This window comes from Micropterus salmoides, unplaced genomic scaffold (genome assembly GCF_014851395.1).
Source record: "Micropterus salmoides isolate LMB-PRFRI ecotype aquatic unplaced genomic scaffold, ASM1485139v1 Ms_hic_scaffold_2, whole genome shotgun sequence".
Lineage (NCBI taxonomy): Eukaryota > Metazoa > Chordata > Actinopteri > Centrarchiformes > Centrarchidae > Micropterus > Micropterus salmoides.
Window position 1 is genome coordinate 11,454,366 of NW_024041150.1, and position 21,197 is coordinate 11,475,562.

The following is a 21,197-nucleotide window of genomic DNA, read 5'->3' on the forward strand; positions in this document are numbered from 1 at the left end:
ATTTGGCCTAACCTCATTTGTCAGTTAGGGAAACTTGAATTTAGGACAGGAGACAAACTGAGTAACGAATCAAAAGAAAATCCAGTGATGATGCACAGAGATTATGTAAAGCTTGCAATAACATACTCTTTTCCAACTTGGAACAGCTGGACAAAGGTCCATTGATTTATTGTCTTTTTTTCTACAGATGACCTCAATTCATGTGGAGGTTTGTGCAGAATCAGCAGGGGTAGGGCTACAGAGACATATGTGTTTTGAATAATGAGCACAATGATGAAATGTGGATCATTAATAGGCTAGTCTGATCAGTACTGGCAGTACTGTAGTGAGTAGTGAGTAAGTAGTAGTGAGTAGTGGATTAAAGTACAGACATTTGTAAAATCTCTTTAATAGATATTACAATTCTAATCTAGGGGGTTCTAATCAAGGGGGGTAGGACTTCAATATTTTACTTTAAAAATAACTAAAGTACAACAAATAAAACTAGATAAGAGAATGTATGATTAGAGACAGAAACCTGATTGCCAATAATTAGATTTATTTAATATAATTGATTCATCATTTAAGTCATTTTAATGAAAAAAAATGAATGAAAAAATGTGAAGCTGTTACCAGCTTCTCAAAAGTGCATATTTGCTGGTCTGTCTTGTGTGATAGCAAACTGAACAGTGTTTTTGGCCATTGTTCAGATGAAACAGGTAGGCTAATTTAAATATTTTAATTAACTGATTAATCAATCAAAGCAACTAACAGGCGGATCAGCCAACACTGAAGATAGGCTAACTGTAAGTTGCAGCCCTATATGTAGCCTATAATAACGCGGGTTATCATCTGGAATAAACCCAAAACATATCTCACCGTAAACAACACTAAACAGGTTTTTATATAAAAAGAAGTAGCCTGTGGGATCCCCAGCAAAAAATATTAGGAGCCAGAGCTCATGGGGACCTGATTTGCAATGGACCCGCCTCGTGTTTTAACCAATGCCTTGCCGAACCAACCCGATTCTACTATCGCATGATTTCGTGAGGACAACAGCATTAGTATTAGCAGCTTATCAGTATTTAGCTCCCGCCGCTCCGTTCGCCCCCCTCCCCCTCTCCCCCCGGGGGGGTGGGTGTGCGTGCATTGTCGACGCTGCTACTGTCTCTTTAAATTTACCCAGGAGCCCCTTAAGGAGCCCCAGGGGCCCCTAGTCCGGCTCCCCACCCTGAAGACAAGCAAGAGCCTTAAAATACATTACTGGAGGCCTGCGCTGAGGCGCTTCCACTGAGAGCCGGACGGAGGAGCGCGTCTATTCGCCAGCGGAATACATGATTGTGTGATTACATGAAAAGTTAACTTGGCTCCCGTGCGGGGCGCGTGGGGGGACATCGTAGAGCACGGGCTCCCCTGCGATGGGCTCGTTATAGAGCGCCTGCCAGATGCGTGTCGAGCGGTGCGGAGCGGTGTTAACATGTTACTGTTAACATGTTGTTGTTAGAGTGACATGTCCCGCTTCAGCGCTACGATACAGTGAAGGAAGGAGGAACACTAGCCACTATTAAAGCAGCAGCCGGGCCAGTGATGGAAGAGAAAGAAACGGGGGAAAGCGAGCCTGTGGACCTCCGGTGTGCCGAGCAGGCTGAGCTGCTCTCATTAATAATAAGCGGGGAGGAGGAAGCGACGCAAGAGGGTGACTTGGGAGGTAAAGAAAAAAACTAGTGTTATTATTCTTGGTGTTTCCCACCGCAAAGTGGCTCTGCGTGGCTGTCAGAGCCACGGCCATTGTCAAGCAGCCAGTTAATCCGTGTCAGGGACAATGCCATGGAGCAGCATGGCCCCTCCGTCTCTGTGGCTCCTATAAACAAAGGCTCAACAGCACGCAGGCAGGCGGACCGACACACACAGCTGCCACCTAGTGGACAGCGGCGGCACAGGCTGCCTCACACCGATAAATAAACTATAATAAAAGGATTTTTGGAATAAATAATCCATATTAGATCATACGTAACATGATAATCCTTCACGTAGGACGTTAAAACACGTAATTTGCACGTTTCATAAAGAATGATGGTGCTAAACATTACACAGGGAAATCTGAGTTCCAGCTGTCAGTCATCATGAGCCAAACAATGACAGTTTGAAACATTACATCTGAGAAAACCTCTCTGTATGTATATGTATTATTTATATAAGTAACATGTTGGGTACTTTTTATGACACTTTTTGTGATGTATCCTCAGATCTTGTCTCACATCAGATTTGTATTGACCAACAAAAAGAGCCTAAGTATTGGCATTGGTATCAGAGGAGAAAAGTAGGATCTGCTGCCTGACAACAGTTGCATAAACAAATCTAATCAGACAGCAGGACTGATGTCTTTTCTCTCTTGCTCCTGTCAGGGGAGGATGCTATTGCCAATGGCCATGGTGAGAAGGAATCAGAGCCTGACATGGTCACACCTGTCAGGTCTCCAGGCACCAGCTACTGGAGCATTACAGAGGGCCCAGACCAGCCGCTCCTCCTCTCCCCGGCCCCCGGCCCATCTGGACGTAAACCCAGGGTCCAGAGGGCCTCACGTCCAGGCCTGAGCCGAATCCCAGGCCGCGACCACCGCCGCTACTACCACGAGTACTGGCGCAGCGAGTACCTGATGGACTTTGATCCACAACGTCACGGGATGATCTGCATGGTGTGCGGCAGCTCGCTGGCCACCCTGAAGCTCAGCACCATCAAGAGGCACATCCGACAGAAGCACCCGGACTCCCTGCTGTGGAGCGCTGCCGACAAGGAGGTCATCCGCTCGGGGTGGGAGAGTCACCTGACTCTGGGGGGAGGTCAGAGATCATACAGCTCTACTGCTGGACCTTCACCTCAGGAAGAAGATGAGCCAGTGGACTCAGACCAACATGCTTCCGGTAGGTTGGGCTCAATTTGACTAGGAGGTTTCTAAATCTCACACTTGGTGGCAGTATGAGATTGTGTCTTGGCAAGTTGGTGTGTGAGGAGGAGAGGAAGGTGGATGATTCAGTGATGATGTATTGAGGATTGAAGAGGGCAAGACTGTGCCTGGACATGACTGTCTGATGTTGCCTATGTAATATATTTAAGAAAATTGACAGAAGAGAATTATGTTTACATTTATGACTCAAAGAAATTTTAAGTATTAGCTTTTATCATTTCCAGGGCAAATTGAGCAAATACTAGCTTTTGAAATTACCAAACAATAGAAAGCCAGAAATTGGTTGTTATTTTGCTGTGTTAATGTGCTCTGACATTTGAGATTTCCCAATCTGCTGTAAAACAGCACTGCTTTGAAGGGATCTTTTGTTGGAAATTAAAAGAAGACAAAAACAAAAGCAAATAATTATGTAGGCAGCAGTTGTGACTTAAATCCTTGGCACTGGTGAAGTCTGTGTCCACATAGCGAAGCAGGGCTGTAACCAGGATTTTCAGAGGCCTAGAATACCCACCAACAGAGCCTTATCCCCCCTCATAAACAGATGTTAAAAAAAAAAGATTTGATGACTGACCAATTCTATTTTCCGTACCATGGGAGTTAACTATATTTATTTTTATTCTGGTTTAAACAACAACATGTTAATCAGTGAGCTTCAAGGCTCGTGCAGACTACATGACTTTCAGGCAGTTCGCTCTGCTGTTCACACAACACAACTTGCCATCTTGTGACGGGAGTCTTGAAGTCGTTGTGGCGTTCACACTACGTGACTGATTGGTGACAGGGGGTCACACACTACACGAGCTGACAACGACTCTGTCACACGACGCTGGTCTCCAAACCACGTTATGTCAAGAAAACACATGTAAAATGTGAAACAGGAAATGACGCAAAACTACACATGAAACGGCTGTTTGTTATTTAGCAAAGAAATACTTTTCAATCAAATTGTCATTTTCTATGTCAAACATTTCCAGCACCTCTTTCTTCCTTTGTATTGAACACACGCCATTTTTGTTTGGTGTATTAACAACCAAATTTAAAATGAATTATTTCCGTCTCTGCCTGGCTACCCTCCACCCAAGTAAAAAAACCTTTACAGACTGGGCAGTAGGTTACAGGACATTAGGTAAGCAGTGTTCCTGCTCCACAGCTAACTGAGGGCCCTGACAGTCACATATGTTTATTAACCGAAAGCTTCTCCATTTTTTCTACTATATTTTATACATATGCACTGTCATGCCATGTGTAACTGTTAGATTACGGATCCTTGTTTGGATGAACTTGTGGAGTATTAGAACACTTGTCGGATAATTTGGGGCGAAACCTGAAAGATACTGAAGTTGTGCTCCTCTGCTCAATTAGTTTGATAGTGAAAGTGATTTCAATAAGAAAGTGACCTGAAAAGGACTGATTTTAAAATTGGCCATATTTGTGACTGATGTTGTTTTAGTCTAGTTTTCATCGATGTGTTGGCACAGACATTTTTTCCGAAGTGATTAATGTTCTTTTAAAAAAGCATTAAAATGCCAAGACTTCAGAATCAGAATCACAAGGAGCTTTACTGCCAAGTAGTGTTTTACACATATGAGGAATTTGCTTAGGTGATAAGGTGCTACACGTAGACAAACATTCAGTCGACATAAATAAATGTAGAAATATATAAATATGGACTAGACAATGCAAGTTATATGTTAATATAACATATAATATATGTTAATGAGACTAACTGCAGACAGGTAGAAGCTGTTTTTGTGGCGAGAGGTTTTGGTCCTGATGGACCGCAGCCTCCTGCCAGAGGGGAGAGTCTGAGACTTTGACATTCAACAGGCTGTTTGAATGTGGCTCTCTTCATGACATCATGGAGGGATCTGTATAGCATAGGACCTCCTTTAGCCCGTCAGAGCAGTAGACTGCCCTCCATACTGAACACGTACTGAATACTCTGCTGTCAGTCATGCCCCCATCATCAAACCTTTTTTTCCAACACAATACCAAGCGGTCGTTCCATCACTGAGCCAGAGCTGGAGGTTGTTCAGTGTGTCTCACAGAAAGAACTTTTACGGTCATGGAGGAAAAAGAAATATTTTGTGTTTTCCCTCTGATGTTCTCTGGCTGTTCTGCCTCAGCTCTGTGATGTGTGAAGTTTCCTGATAGCCAGATAACTTTACTTGTTGCTAATGCTACAGCTTGCTAACTGCTAGCTGTTGCTAACAGTAACTGCCGTTATCAGCTGACTCTGCCCAAACTGAGCGCCTGCTTCTCTACTAACAGGGTGGAAACACCAACACATCCGCACCAAGATTCCAGTTCGGGCAGAGTCAGCCAATAGTACGGCTAACTGAGCTAATTAGCCAGAAGGAGCTACCATTAGCAGTAGTTAGCAGCTAAAGAACTGCCAAAAACAAGTAAAGCTATCTGTCCATCAGCAAACTCCATACATCACCTAAAGTTGAGGTGGAGAAGTCAGAGGACATAAGAGGAGAAAACCAGAAAATATTTTCTCCATAAAATCTGATCCAGTTTCACCAACAGCAGTAAATAAAGGACGCTGCAGCTGATCGGTCTGATCTGATACATCACAACGGATACCACGTTTAACTCAAGTGTATCACTGCAAAGTTTTATATTTGATTTGTTTTATGATTCACTGTCTAGTTAAAATCTATGTTCATTGTAGGTCTGAACAACAAAAGAACCATGAACAACTTTCTTCATTTATTAGAAAGATTTCTCATTTCTGCTCTTTGCCCGATTAACTTATTTTATGGAGACAATTAAAGTCATAGAGAGTTGGATAGTGTGTCTGTCAGCAGGAAACACTTCGATTTGTTGGAATGCAGTGATTGATTTGTGACGAGTGATGTGACTTAATGCAAATAAAATGTATGGAGAAATGTTAAAGGATATCAGAGGATGAAATAAGTAGAGAGCATAAAACTTGAGTGTCAACTTTGATATGAGTTACATCATTTCAATTTCCCCTGACACATTTAGCCTAATAAATCCACCATGATCATATTCTGGGTAATCAATAATGAAGCCTATAATTATTCATGTGTAACAGGTAACAGCCATAGAGAGAAAACATGCTGTTCTGCAGTGATAACTGTGAGCCTTTATTAATATCAGCACAGTGCACAAACTCCATCAAAAGTTTCTCCAGCTGTTAAAGCCGACTTGACAGCTGCTTCCCGCTTTGGAGGTAAAGGACGTCTCATGTCTCAGATTTCCTCGTTTCTTCTCTCCTCGCGTCTTTTGAGCGGGACTAATAAGGAAAAGATGCAAGTGAGGGAAACAAGGATGCAATTAAGAGACTTGGGATGCCCCCATTGTTTCAGTGCTGTGCCAGCTATTTCCTGCCCCTCTGGAGGCTTCCAGAAGTTGGCCACTCAGAGAACAGTGGGCTTTTAGAGAGGGGGGTCTTAAAGAGACAGGAGCTAAAACTGAGACAGAGGGTGAATAAAGGTGCTAAAGCAGTGGACACTATTAGTTATAATTGAATGTGTTTTTTGAACATTTAAGCATGTAAACATTTTCTAGTAGAAACCCAAAAAGTATGAACCTGAAAATGAGAATATTATGGGACCTTTAAAGCCCCTATGGGCAAAATTTGAAATTTTCACCTTGGCAACTCCCAGTGGTAGTATCAAAAATACACTGTGCCCAACAGCAATGACACCCATAGAAGAACTATTTTAATTTAATTTTCATTTTATATTTTCTAAATACAGCAGAACCCCCATACCCTGTGACACCCCAGGAGCAGCAACAACCCCTCAGTCTATCTCCTCAGTCACAGGAGGGTGAAGCCCCCCAGCCACAAGAGGAGCAGGACCTCCCCGGGCCTTCAGCTCGCACCCTGGAACGCTACCTGAATGACTCGCTGCACGCCTGGTTCCGTCAGGAGTTCCTGATGGAGTATGAGGCGGAAGCCAGCCGGCTGCTGTGCATGGTGTGTGGAGGAGAGCTCCCCTCGCTTCACCTGGATCACATCAAGAGCCACGTGCTGGACACCCACCCCAACTCCTTGGTCTACAGCTCTGAGGAGAAGCACTGCATCCTGCAGGCCTGGGCTCAGACTCATGGTAAGAACAGAAGGCACAACACTATATGCACTCAAAAACCAAATGTGTGATTGGTATTAAGCAAAACAATAAGTAGATTTGATCCAAATCAGCTGTTAGCATGTGGCTGATGGAGCTGTACAACTAGATCATGTACATTCATCTTAACATTTAGCATTATCAGTTTGACCTCTGAAATGTATTGATGTCACAAGCACAAATCGGCCCACCAACCTTTTTTATCACTGCTTATCTGGATCAGTGTTGCCATGGTAACAGGATGAGCCAAGCAGCCGGGATGTCCTGTCCTGTCACACTCATAAATGTTCCAACACTACAGTCCATGTCTGCTGATTTCAGGAGGTCCACAGTGTGCTCCCATCAGCATCCAACAATATCATCGATATAATGATTATTTGCTTCTATCATTCAACAGTAGTTCCCATGAATCCCCAGGCACGGTGGCAAAACATCACGGGACCTGTAGTTGTTAAATGTCAGAAATGAATTCGAACTAATCTTTGTATGTTTAAATCTTTGATATGTGTTGTGATTCTCTGGCCCCTAACAGAAGAGTCAGAAAACTCAATCAAATCAGAGCCCAACACCAAAGAAGGTGGGGTGGACCTCTTTGCTCAGGATGTGGAGGCCATCCAGATCAACAATGACATGTACCCAGGAGATGATGGCACTTTAACTCAGGACACTTGTCTTATTGGTGAGGACGGAGGTGTTGGGGCTCCACAGCAGGGACCCCAGCCCCTCCGCCAGCCCAAGAAGAAGCGGCTGCGGGGGGGCGACCCGTGGCGGCTCCGCCTCGACTACCTGGTGGCCTACGGGCCTCAGGGCCGGGGCACGTTCTGCATGGTGTGTTCTCAGGTCCTGCACGAAACCAAGGTCAGCAGCTTCCGCCGCCACATTCAGGAATGCCACCCCGAGACCAAAACCCTGAGCCGACAAGAAAGGGAAGCCATGGCTGCTGCCTGGACCAAAGATTATTCTACTGAAGGCACGCAAATTCAAGATGGTGAGAGGCTTTGAGCTGCTGTTACTTGCCACTGTAAAACTGTAAAATCTCAAATAGAGGTGTTTATCAATGTCAGCTGCAGACAGAAACAGACTTATACCAGAGAGCTTCATTCCTTATTTTCCTTGTTTTATAGGTATATTGTATTCCTCATTTCTGATCTGTGGCAGGAGGCATGATTTTTTAGGTTGTCCATCCGTCCATCCCATTCTCCATCTGAATGCGGGATCTGTGGGACGCCATGAGGACATTTCTTCTAATTTGGCCCAAACATCCACATGAACTCGTGGATGAACTGATTACAATTTGGTGGTAAAGGTCACCGTGACCTCACATAACACGGTTTGGGCCATAACTCAAGCACTCATATGCTAACATTTATACAAATGTTTAATAGGATAAAATAATGAAGTGATGACATTTTATATCCAGAAAGTCAGAGGTCAATTCACAGTACATTATAGCTCTGTGATATTTGGCACAAACGTCTACACACAACTTGTCTAGAAGAATTGCACAGTGTTTCCCCTAGGATGGAGTTGTAGCAGCAAAATTTTTGTCTGAATATAAAACCCCAACACAACATGTCTCAGCAACATTGCTCTTGTGTCCATGAACATGTGATGCACATTAGAATAGCTTAAAACTTCAGTGTTTTCTCAGTTTAATGTGAGATTTAGATGAATGTTTTGGTGTTGGTTGGGGGGTTTGGAGGTGCTCCCCCAAGAAAATTTCATGTTTTCCAATGAAAGATATGTAATTTCACATCATATTGGGCCATTATTTTCACCATATGTCTGAAAAAATAGTTGGAAAAGCGAGAGCAGATAATAAATAACCACCAGCCAAAGATCAGTCTACTGGAGGAACTACAAACTTTAGATTTGGGGAAAGTAATTTGGTTGGTTCTGATCCTCCACAGTGATTTTACATTTATTGCACACCATATTTTGGGCATCACCCCCTAAAACCCTGTTAATTTGACCTCAGAATCATTATAGATACAATTGCTCATGTTTGCATTTTGTGTCTTCATTTTACAGCCTTTGAAATGTATCTGTATAGACATGAGAAACCACCTTCCTTCTCAGGTGCATTCAATTATTTGCACATTAAAATCCAAAAAGATTAGCTTAAAAGGACTAGTTAGCATCACTAATTTGCTTTCCTAACCTCAGCACCTCTACAGTCTCCACCGTCCTTTCTTTTCCTAACAACCACTTTTTCAGACTCACCTGAAACTGAAAAATAATTGAATCAGTCTGTACAGGACAGAGCTGTAGGCTACGCCAGTTTACTCTCAGATTGTACTTGGACAACATTGGACAAGCAGGCAGTAATAAAATACATCTACCAGTTACTTTCTATAAATTGAGCTAATGTTCAGTTACATAGCAGCCAAAAGGCGCAGCCTAGGCTACTGTTTAAGATTCCCTGCTCTGGCTAAGCACCGTGCTCGCACAGTGTGTGAGTGAAAACATATGTGGCGCATAGTTTAATGATCATGGGAAATTTTAGTAGCGGCGGTCATGATTCAGCAGCGGCGGACCACTGCCCCTGAATGCATATGGGGGAAACACTGTTGCATGATTATTATTTTTAGCAGAGGGCTCGGCCGGCAGAACATATAGCCCTGCTTCCAACTAGTGTTTTGGTGAAGCAGACACCAATCCAAATTAACTTAGTGTCAATAAATCCAAACACTTCCTGCACATTTGTTTCACATTAAAAGCTTTCTACTTCCATTTCCATTTTGTTATTTGGCAGACATTTTTGTCCAAAAAATACGATAAAGGCATTTAAAATCGATGGCTACAAGAGCTAAGGGTTAAATTACAAATAAAATATGTTCACAGTACTATGCTACAAGTACTTTGCTTTTTTGTTAATTTGTTTGTTATTTATTAATGCAAAATATTTATTGGGAATGTATTTGAGAATTTCCTGCCTAAAAAAACTGCACAATTCTTTTTTCAGCTTGTGTTCACATCTGACAGCATGATGAGATTTTTACAGACAGACTTTCTTACATACCAATATATACAATATGACATATTGCAGCTTTAAGATACCAAAATATGACAAAGCAGCTTGTGATATAAGCAGGACAGCGTTCACTGTTAGTAGTTCCTGAAAGCAAATAGACAAGAATGTCAAAGTAAGGTGGTTAATTTGGTTTAACTACAGGAGCACCCTCCCTCTCATTCACTTTTTGTTTTAGCAGAAATCAACCCAAGCGGAGCCGATGTCCTAGTCACCGCAGGAGAGACGAATGAGGACGCTTACGCTGATGTCGGAACACCCAGCAAAACGGGGAAGAAGGAGGAGGATGTAAGTGGAGGGCAGGGTAACGCGAGGGAGGGCAGTACTCTAGCCACGCCCTCTCGCCACAGCCATTACCCCGGGAAGGACCAGAGGAGGAACTACCAGGTGCGCTGGCGGATGGATTATCTGATGGATTACGACTGTCGCAGACACGGGCTCATCTGCATGGTGTGTGGAGCCACGCTGGCTACGCTGAAGGTCAGCACCATCAAGAGGCACATCCAGCAGGTACACCCTCACTCTCTGGAGTACAGCCAAGAGGAGAAGCAGCAGGCCCTTCTGAGCTACAACCAGACCGCCCTGCCCTTCATTCACTCTGACGACTGCTTCTCCTCCCAGGACCACGGACACACCGAGCTGGCGCCCGCTCCAGCACACTTTGGCACTTAGAAAGGTCTTCCGTCCGTTGCTCCTCACATGGCCCCTGTTCAGAAACAGCCCCACCTTCTTTCTTAAAGGGAAATTCAAGTATGATCCTCTTGTCCCCCCTTATCCCCTGTGACTTCCCAAATCTCAACAATGCAGGTGCTGAGTAAAATGTTACTTTGACCAGTAGTCATAATTGACAAAATATGTGAGGAAGTTGACAAATACTGGAATTTCCCCTTTAACTCTGGATCTGAGAGCACTGCGGTGGCTAAAGTGGCAGCATCGCGACCTAAAAATGTCATGGCCTAAAAAATGAATGTCCAGCCACTCATTTGAAGCTAAATGATGTTACCAGTTATCTCGCCAGAGAGAGAACTAGCCCCGCAAGTAGTCACAACTGCGTCACCAAGCTTCTAGCACTACCTATTTTGCAAAGACACACAAATTAATTTCGCTTTTGCACTTTCTGGTCTGACCAGCCACTATTAGACATTAGAACTCTTCCATGAGTGTCTGGACATTTAGTTTTTTAACTCAAAAATGGCCCTTTTGTAGTCATAGTATGTGCTGTCTACCTGTTACCTCTCAGGTCCAGGAGGGGCCCAGGGCTTGTTTCTGGTTAGGGCCAGAGTCTTACGCTCTCAGGAAGTTAGAGACCGAGTCTTCAGCGAGGCTGAGGTAAATTAGTTTTACGATAATGTGTCTGAAGACAACACAGCACTTTGTCCCCAAAAAATGTACTAAACCCAGCTTTCCTTCTGTACAGCCAACTGAATGAGACTGTGTTTGATGTTATTGCTGAAGACAATGAAAACCAGCGTGCAGTCAGTGAGATCAGATTTCTCTAGTCTATTTAATTCCTTGTTTACAGTGGAGGAGAGGGATGTCTTCCTCTCTCTCATCCATTATAATGAGATATGTTATCTCTCTGTCAGTCTGCATTGTTGCTACGCCGGCCTGCATCATTTTCATCATCTACAACCCATCTAACCTAACTGCACAAAAAAAAGAATATGTAAATATGTGGAAAAAATATAAACTTATTTTTCCTTTATACAAGCACTTTTATGCACCCTGGTTTCTACAAAATGTGTTTGTAATTATCTCTACTTCATTTTTCTACTTCATTCAAGATTTCAGCAATGAGCGTGTTCTTTAACAGATGGAGAATTGTTCGATGGACTTTTGCTTTGAAGAGTTTGCTCCAGCTTTGGTACTGCTTCATTTTTCCGTTCACTGTACAAAGTGTATGCAACAAAAGAAGTTGTAGAATAACTTACAGCTGTCTGTGAAAGAAAAGTCTGCCATAAAATGTCACTTCTTCACCTGGAAAATGTAACTCAGGGATTCTGTTGTCATCAACAACCATTTCATCAGTGATCTTTTAGGAACACGTGGGCTGTTGACATTTGAAGATACTGGATACGTGTGTCAGCTTTGGTTGCATAGGTGATGCTATAAGTACGACAGAGTATTAGGGCCACTGTTAAAAACCAAAAAATGGAGATTTTGACAAAAAAGTAGAAATATTTCAGTAGAATAAATTCATAAGGAAAACTACAATGTAATTTAGAGGACTACGCTATAATATACTTTAAAAAGTCAGTATTTCTGATTTTTTAAAAATTTTGATTTAAAATGAAGCCATAATTTGAGCATTAGGGGAAAAATATTTTGAGAAAAAGTTCTAATTTAAGAAGTTGTTATATTATGGTAAGAAAAATGTGATGTTAGAATTAAGTTATAACTAGAAAAAGTTACATTTGAAGAAACTTGTAAAGTTGGATTGCAAGACATACTTGGCAGATTATTATACAAAAAGTAAATATTTTTAGCATAAAGTCGTAATTGGGGGGGGAGTTCAAGTTCAAAGTCCAAATATTCCAAGAATTTGTAATTTTTTGAGAATATAGTGGGAATTTCACAAACTATGTCATGTCAAACTGAAGCATACACATATTAGGATTTGTTCCATGAAATCTCAGTTTCCCAACAGTGTCTGTATTACTCTGTTGTACAGTGACAGAATTTGCTCAGGTGAAGCTTTTGATACAAAACTACTCCACAGTAGTAGTGAAGGACGAGTCTGCCCAGCCAAACTCTCCCTGCGACACCATGAGAGCAGAGAAACTCTGTCATATTTCCATTTCATTGGTTCCCTTTAGCTAAGAAAAGGCCCCTCTAGAAGAGTTCTGACATAGCACTTAAGTATTTAAAATGAAGTAAGTTACAGTGAAATGAAATGAGATGATGCTTTAGCTTGTGTGGGTGTGTTTATAATGTGTATGTGTGCGATGTTTTTTTTTGGGGGGGGGACCCTCTTTGGCTCCTCATTTGTCTTCAGTCTCACCACGTCCGCTCACCTTTCATCTGTACATGGCCAATATGTGAGACATGCATTCTCTCTTCAATGATCTTTGAATAAATACTCACCGTCACACTGCCTGCTGTGGCCATTTCTTCCCTGTCTTTTCTGAATCAGGCTAGCCAGCCATATGTATAAATTGGCAATCAAGTTCACTTTATTCCCTTTTTTTCCCTTTATAAAAGCTGTATAATTTCTTAACTAATAATAACTAATGGCTTTATTAATTGATAATAAATTATATACTAATGCTTTATAGATCAGTTAGAAGCCATTATTAAAAACAACCTTTGGCTTACCAGGTTGTGAAAAAATGGTCCTGCTCCAGAATGAGTCCTACTTTTTTTTAGCTCTTTAATATACCGGTAACGCTCTCTAATGGACATTGTGGAAAAGTGCTGCAGAGAATCCGAATCAAACCCCATTTATTAACAACTGAATATCAACACCTATCAACACTTTACAGATGACCTTTGCTGATCACTTATCAGAAAGTGAGAAACCCACGAGTATTTATATTTTTACAACATTATTTACTGACAACACGACAGTTGTTCTTATTTATGGCTTTGAACTGATCTGTAAAGTATCTAACTTATTTATTAACCATTATTAAAGTCATTTATTACAAATGATAAACCCTCAACAAAGTGGTCTGTTGGAAAACAAAACACTTTAGTCCAATTTGACTCTCAGTTATTAAATTATTGGTAAATTATATAAGATTGATTATTGAACTGAATTTATTTGAAATTTGACACATTTTTACAGTATAATTTGCTTTAAGGTCGGGCTGCGCAATAAAACAATCATGATAACAATATAACAAATGGTCCATAAATGTTTGATTTAATTCATTTGAATCATGAACAAAATAGCACTCATTTCTATTAAGATATTTATTTTGTTGAGGAAAAGGGACTGAAAAATATTTGTTGAAAACATATTTGATCAGAATAGTTTTTAATGTTTAGCCTCAGATTTATGAAGTGATCCACTGTTTGGCATCACGTGTTTGTTCTGACCATAAAGAAAAGTTTAAGACAACGATGAACCATCTGGTTTCTTCAACTTTCACTCAGGAGCAAAAATAGAAAGAAATAATGATTTGACATTTATCCTGATAATTATCAATATTGAATGGTATGAATTAAATAAGAAGAAAAATACTGAGTCATTTTCCGTTGTGACAACATTTATGGCCATTTCACCCAACTGTAAATGAACTACAGTGCACCTGCAGGACAAGCGACATGTGGTCTTCATGTCAAACTAATATTAACAATATACACCTCTATGTTTGACAAAACCAAGGATTATTTGGTGGTTTAGAGGCTGGTTAGTCAACTTACCGTGGATTAATTAAACCCCATTAAACCCCATTTCCGCATGTTGTGTAGCTCGTCTCACGCACACGCCTGCCCCCGCCAAAGTTGAATTGACTTGAACTTTCTCTACGCGACGCGCAGCAAAAAAAGATGGATGACAGACTGCTCCTCGCCGTCTGTGACTTCCCTGAAATATGTTAACAGGAGGGCGTATACATGACTAGATTATCAGCTATATTAATATGAATATTATATAATAATATAGCCTATCAACTAACGTTACTTAGCCTATAGTTTTACTTTAAGCTAGGCTATGAAGGAATACAGTAGCGCACAGTGTTGTCTATCAGGTACCACCAGTCCCGGCAGACTCCTGTTTCCTGTGTCCACATGGCAGCTTGGCCGACTCCTGCACCTTTTGTCCAGTCGTGGTTCGTCCAACGCCCATCGCTGCTAGGCTGCAGCAACTTCCTGTCCCTGCCGAAGCAACTCCCTGACTTTGTTGAGCATCTACCCCATCTTGACCCCGCTGAGTTGCGAGTGGCTTTGGCCCCTGTGCTGTAGTAGATTTCTGTGCTGAAACTGCAGGAACCCCCGACCCTGTTGAGCAGCTGCCACGTTCTGTCACTGTTGAGCTGCTACCTTCTGACTCTGCTGAGGTACAGCAGCTTCCTGTCCCTACGGAGTTCTGGCAAAACCCTGACTCACCGAGCTGCAATTACCTTTGGTATCTCCCGACCTGCTGCAACAACCTTCTAGCTTTTGCTGAGTTGCAGTGACCTTCTGCCCCTGTCAATGAACTGCATCAGTCACCCCTGGTTCCTCCTGAACTGCAGCAGCTGTGGGCTGGAGGTTTCTGGTCACGGACTCTAGCCATCAGACTCTGGTGCGGCCTCCAATCTTCTTGTCGTCATGGCTATGTCCACTTCTTTCATACAGTGTATGCCCCCCCCCCCATTTTTAAACCAATGTTATGGCCCTGGGGGAGTACTGTGTGGAGTTTTAGTGTAGTTGGATCCACTAGCTCCACCAGTCTGCATGTTGAAGTATCCTTGGGCAAGATACTGAGCCCAGCAGATGCCACCATAGCCTCTGCAATCAGTGTATGAATGTCTGTAAAAGCCTAGTGGTCGGACTAGAAAGGCACCATACCAGACCATTTACTACAAATTTGAAAATCAAATCACCAATAGCAACCATTAACAATATATGTGAACAAAATTCAGCAATTGTATATGTTTTTTTAAATATTTTACCCACCAGATTCTTCGGAGTACCCCAGTCCTCTTGACTCCACATTTTGGCACCAATATGACTCCATAAGTTGACTAGAATGCAGGAAAACAGTTTTTGAAATTAACTATTTTCTGGGGGAATATCCCCAGATTCACTGACTAGGTTTGGTCTTCCAATTAAGACTATGATGTCTGGAGGTTGGTAATCCCAAAATAGCCAGAAGCAGCAAATGATCAGGATGAACAAAGACGGAACATCAATTTATTTTGGATTGTTTGAGCTGCAGTCTCCATCATAGTGGGGCCAGACGGCAGCTCTGGAGCAACACAGAAGACACCGTAGCCCATCCCTCAAACATGGCTTACTTCATTGATTTTAGTCTTTATTTAGTTAACCTGGCTGTACTTTTGCAACAGGTCTAGATACAAGTTTAAACAGACAAAAATGCAGGCTTGTGTTAAATAACCAAGCTGTTATCCACATACACTGCCCCACCTGCTATCCTGATGTACTGCATGTTCATCTGTAACATAACTGCTAACTTTGTAACACTTTATTCAGTATTTATGGCTATGTGGCTTTGATTCTGTTATGTAATACCACATAGGATTTAAATGGGATGTAAAGTCTGCATGACTATTAACACTTAATGGTTTTAGTATTCTGGTCTGGTCTAAAATTAGAAACTATAATCCTCTCTCCACCCAAACACCATAACAGACAGCAGCCTTTCAAGTTAAATCTTCTTATTTTAGATATTTCATCTGGGTGCATTTTTTAATCCTCCGTCCTCCTGCTGGGAAATATTTGTTTTTCTCAAAGCCTTTACCCAGAGAAAAGTGGACACATCCATCAAGCCACAGTCCTTTGACATGTTTTTATTAATTTCACTTTGACATCAGTACAGAGACCACATACTTTTTTTCCATTTTCTTTTTTTTTGCCTGCAACATCTTTCCCAAAGCTTCAAAAACTGGAACCCAAGTCATTATACAAAACAGAGCTGATGTTAGTGAACAACATCTAGATACCAGCAAAGAGTCAAAAGCAAAAAAAAAAAAAGACTCACCAGAGAGAAAAAAAAAAGTCAAACAGTCCTGTCACACACTCCCATTACCCGATGAAAACACAGCGACGCACTGGAAAAGGAAAAAAGCAACATGCTGTGAAGGAACAGGATAAAATATGGAGTTTTATTCATATTATATATTACACTCTAAAGAAATAAGCCAACTATGATTCAGAGAAGTAGTTATCTATTTAGCCTTGGTAGAACACTAACACAAACATGGCCTGTTCTGAACTAAAGGTTCACTTAAAGGTGTTGTGCATATGAAAAGCTGGTTAGCTTTTATAGCACAGCTTAAAGGTCACTGGCTGAACATCAAAGGGTCAGTTCAGAAAGAATGAAAATCTGCATCTTCAGATCCCACTAGCTTGTGTGTGACATACACCCTCTTTTAATTTGGTTGAACTGACTGACCCTATAAATAAACTGACTTTATGTAAGTATAACGGCTCCAGTAGCTTGCATGAAGTTTTTCTTTTAGATGAAAATGACACCATGTAAAGCTACAATATGCAACTTCTCCACATTCAAATAAATAAACTGGATGCATGCCAAAGCCATCGGTCTCTGTATTGCCGCCTGATTCCCCACTCACTGTCTGCTTCTTTTGCACCTTTACAGATGCTGCTCACCAACAACCAACTAACAGCTAGTATCTCCAACAGAAACGTTGCATATTTTGGCTTTAACACCCAAGAGTCTGAATGACACAATGCACAGGGGGGCGGGTCAACCAAGAAATCTGTGAGTCAATCACAGTGAGATGACTCACAGTGGAGGGCATGCATGGGAAGGAATGTTCCACCAGAGAAAACATTCAGCACACAGGCACATGTCGAGTAGTAGTAGCTTGAGTAGTTACTGCATTGAGAGGAAATGAAAAGATGATCTTCCACTGTTGGCCTTTCAGTAATCGGGGGACATTCACTCCCAGCAAACTTACTTCGGGGTACAATGAAACAGCAACACTAACATGTAATTTCATTTCTTCAATATATTCATCCCTTAAAACAATATGGAGGCATAGCAGTAGTGCTAACATATGTCTATGTTTTTTACGGAGTTCAAAAACACCATTGAAACGATCACAAGTAATAATCATATTAAACAAAAGTCAGGGTCAAGAATATGATACAGCCTATATGAAGGGTGAGAATCTGTTTCCAGCTTACACTACGACATGCACTTCATGGCAGTCAAAGAAAAAAGTGACAAACCGAGCTCTAGAATCACTCCATAAACTTCCATAGCTACACTCTATACACAACTGTTGTTACACAAGCCCCTCCTCTCTAAACGTCCTCATAGGTCACTGTTGAGGTTTTGTTGAGTCTAAAATGTGCCAACAGAACTTCCCTTAAACATTCAGGAATTTTTACATTTTAAAGTTATTGCAAATTCAGTTAAATGTCATTTTCAATTTTCATACTTTCAGTGGAATCACTAATTTTAATAAGTACTGAATATACCTCCTGCTTTAACATTTACAGTTTCTATAATGTCTCTTTAATTTTAAGACCTGTAAGCAGTGCTTAAATTTAATCAGTCTAACCTAGAGCAGCAACAGGAACTGCGACTGGCCAACCTCTCGCCATTTTAAAATTGTTGTTACATGTATCTTTAAAAGATACCTGACAGAAATCTAAAGATTTTTCATTCTTTTCCCCCCAATTTAAGTTTACTACTGCATCATTTAAATGCAAAATGAATAAAAAGCTCTAATTAAATTGGGTGTGAAAGTTCATTCTTCACCCAAAAAAGCTTCCCCCCTCAGAGCTTTCAACCATACCTCTTGTATTTGTTTTATCAAATATAATGAAACACTGTAAAAGCCTTTTATTCTGGTGGCACACTCTAGACTCCATAGTTTTAAAACTCAACTCAGTTCAGCAGTAGACTTTTCTTCTTTTTTTTTTTAAACACTAACAGTGAGTTGGGAAGCCATTTTGGGATTAGAGCGGGTATCTCTTAACTTATTGAACAATCAGGAATTATTTGTCAGGAGGCCTCTGAAAGACCTCCAGTTTAAAATTATGAAGCTCAACATAACACTTAACAGAACTCCTACAACGCTGTTTGTCAAGCTAGTACGGGGCCAAAGCAGCCATCCTATGATTAATATCAATAATAGTACTAAGTAAGAAGAATCAAAATTTACAAGTCAACGTGAGAGCTCAACACTTTGTGGCTTGAACAGGTGAACAAAAGAAGTCAGGACTGCTGTGAATGAGGGAACTTTCTTTTGATATAAAAAGCGAGGCTAACGTGTTCTATACAGCAGGGAGAGCCTGTACTCGTCTAAGGTGTATATACATACAGAAAACTGTTCAAAAAATGCACCTGATCACAAGAGGGTGAACTAGACCAAATTATCACAGCTGGCTCAGTGTTCCAATCCTTTTATTTCAACCTGCTCATGGGCTTAAAAAATAAAAGTTCAGTGCATTGCAGAAACTTACAAACAAAGGTACCTGTAAAGTGAAGGCAAACAAACAGGCCAATCAGTAACAGCAAACCCATTACCAGCTTCTAAAAATGAACTCATATCTATCATACAACAGCTGTAGAGAGCAGGATATGACTAGCCACAATAACACAAGGTTGGTTTTATTGAATTTTCATTATTCCTTTTCTTAAATTATCAATTTACCTTCAGGGAAATGTGTGGTTTAGAGTACAGACATTTGCTTTTTTTTTGTGAAGTAACAGCCATCATCCACCCCCTGCTCGCAGTACCCGACAAAACCAGGTCATAGATTCAGTCTAGTTCACTCGACCCTACCTCCACTCCCCTGTGGCACGCCCACAGATAGTCGGGGTCCGCCGCGGCGTTACATGACTTCCTCACTAGCGACGTGCTTCCTGTCTGCACAGGCACAGTTCTTTTTAATGCTTGCAAGTTAAGCTGCGCAGTAGTTTTACATTGAATATCGAATAGCTCAAAGATTTTCTACCTAGCAAGGTTCAGTGTAGTAGGGTGCTGATGGTTGATGGAGTGGGGAGCAGGAATTAGACGGGGGAGGGGTAGGGTGTTATCTGGAGAGGGGAAGGAGAAGGTAAAGGGCGGGGGTTAAGATGGTAATGTAGATGAGGATGATGGTGACATGGAGGTTTCTAATGACGAGGTTGATCATTCAGTTTTGCTGCGCTTCACAGCTCCGGGAAGTTTCTCTTGCAACCTGTGAGGGGGGGGGAGCAAAACAGGTGTTAAAAATCTGGATTGGAGATGAAAGCTACACTGTGATCATCTAAGACACACACATTGCTGATGATTAGATCGACTTACTTGGCGATTGTTGTGTTGACTTGAGTACGTGCCAGGTCGATGTACTGATCAATCTGGGTCTGGAAGGAGAAAAGACAAGAAGGTAAGCGCCAGTCTGGGAAAATAATGCTCATTACTTAAGGACCATTGCAAAGGACCATTTAGAGAACGTTCTCCTGCTGCAAAATCTGTTGTTCTTCCGGCACCAGCACCTTCATAGTGCCGCAGTTGGAGGCACAGAAGACTTTCTGGGTAGCCAGGGGGGCATTCTAGATGCTCGCAGCCATGCAAGTGAATTTGGCTGGTGGGGACACTCCAGAACCCGAGCGCAAAAACTATCTGCTGGTGCTTTTGCTCAAATTGCTACTGTCGACGCAAACCCAGAGAGGGCCTGAGTGTGTGTTACTATGCATGAAAGTGTTACTCTTCACTTGGTCAGAGGTTTGTTGGAGACTTCTTCATGATAATAAAGATAAACCTTATGCTATGTTTTGGCCAACAAAGTAATAGCTAATGTTATAGGCTAACAGGCTGGGGCTATGTTGGACTAATGTTGTAATACTGAGGGATAGTCAAGAGAAGCGGTGTGTGCGTTAAGCCTCATTTGAAGCAAACTAAATATCCAGAGTAGAAGGTGGGATGCAGTTTTTTTGTGGAACTTTATGAAGAAGCGCCGGTACCCAAATGAGTTCAGTGGCCATCAGACACAGGTACAGTTAGATGTAGTTGGACGACACTCTGTATGAACTGCATTGTTTCAAGTATACCCCAGGCTCCGGGAACAGGGGGAGGAGCTCGGACATCCATAAAGAGCATGGAGTGAAACCACTCAATCACAGAGTTGGGGTGGTTTGGGCATATGGAAGCTTCACTGTGGAGGTATTATGTCCCATTGGAGAAGATGCAAGGGCAGACTCAGAATATTTCAGTGGGATTTTATTTCCCAGCTGGCCTGAGAATGCCTTGGAATCCCCCAGAAGGAGCTGGAGTCAAGAGATAGAGACCACCACTGAGATCTGGACCCAGATAAACATTAGAAAATGGCTGGCAGTCTGGATAGTCAAACAACTGACTTGCTGTGTATCAGATGCTCACAAGTCTTCCTCTGTGGGAACAGTTCTTCCCACTCACAGACCTAACGTCTCCGCTGCAAACACCTCAGAGTTCCCCGCTTCTTCTGCCGTTTTTCCATTACCAGTACCAGC

At 41.8% G+C, this 21,197-nt stretch overlaps 2 protein-coding genes across 6 annotated transcripts in view; one reads left to right on the top strand and one right to left on the bottom strand.

Annotated features, from left to right (window-relative positions):
• Positions 1-144: 144 nt before the first annotated feature.
• si:dkey-106g10.7 (uncharacterized protein C11orf95 homolog) lies at positions 145-13,903 on the top strand. 3 transcript variants are annotated; one of them, XM_038730822.1, is made up of 6 exons: positions 145-1,687; positions 2,385-2,900; positions 6,676-7,029; positions 7,580-8,035; positions 8,172-8,347; positions 10,260-10,381. In XM_038730822.1, the coding sequence occupies exons 1-5, from the start codon at positions 1,567-1,569 to the stop codon at positions 8,315-8,317; spliced, it is 1,593 nt and encodes a 530-aa protein (XP_038586750.1). In that variant the 5' UTR covers positions 145-1,566; the 3' UTR covers positions 8,318-8,347; positions 10,260-10,381. The 3 variants fall into 3 exon arrangements, with proteins under 3 accessions (XP_038586750.1, XP_038586748.1, XP_038586749.1); XM_038730820.1 differs by lacking the exon at positions 8,172-8,347 and having other exon boundaries at positions 10,260-13,903; XM_038730821.1 differs by lacking the exon at positions 8,172-8,347 and having other exon boundaries at positions 6,679-7,029; positions 10,260-13,903.
• Positions 13,904-16,520: 2,617 nt separating this feature from the next.
• Positions 16,521-21,197, bottom strand: part of rtn3 (reticulon 3) — a 41,461-nt gene continuing 36,784 nt past the window's right edge. For all 3 annotated transcript variants that reach the window (XM_038732858.1, XM_038732856.1, XM_038732857.1), the window contains 2 exons: positions 20,014-20,072; positions 16,521-19,906 (listed from right to left, as the gene is read on the bottom strand). In XM_038732858.1, the coding sequence (XP_038588786.1) occupies positions 19,858-19,906; positions 20,014-20,072 (108 nt within the window). In that variant the 3' untranslated portion in view covers positions 16,521-19,857. The remainder of the gene's footprint in view (positions 19,907-20,013; positions 20,073-21,197) is intronic.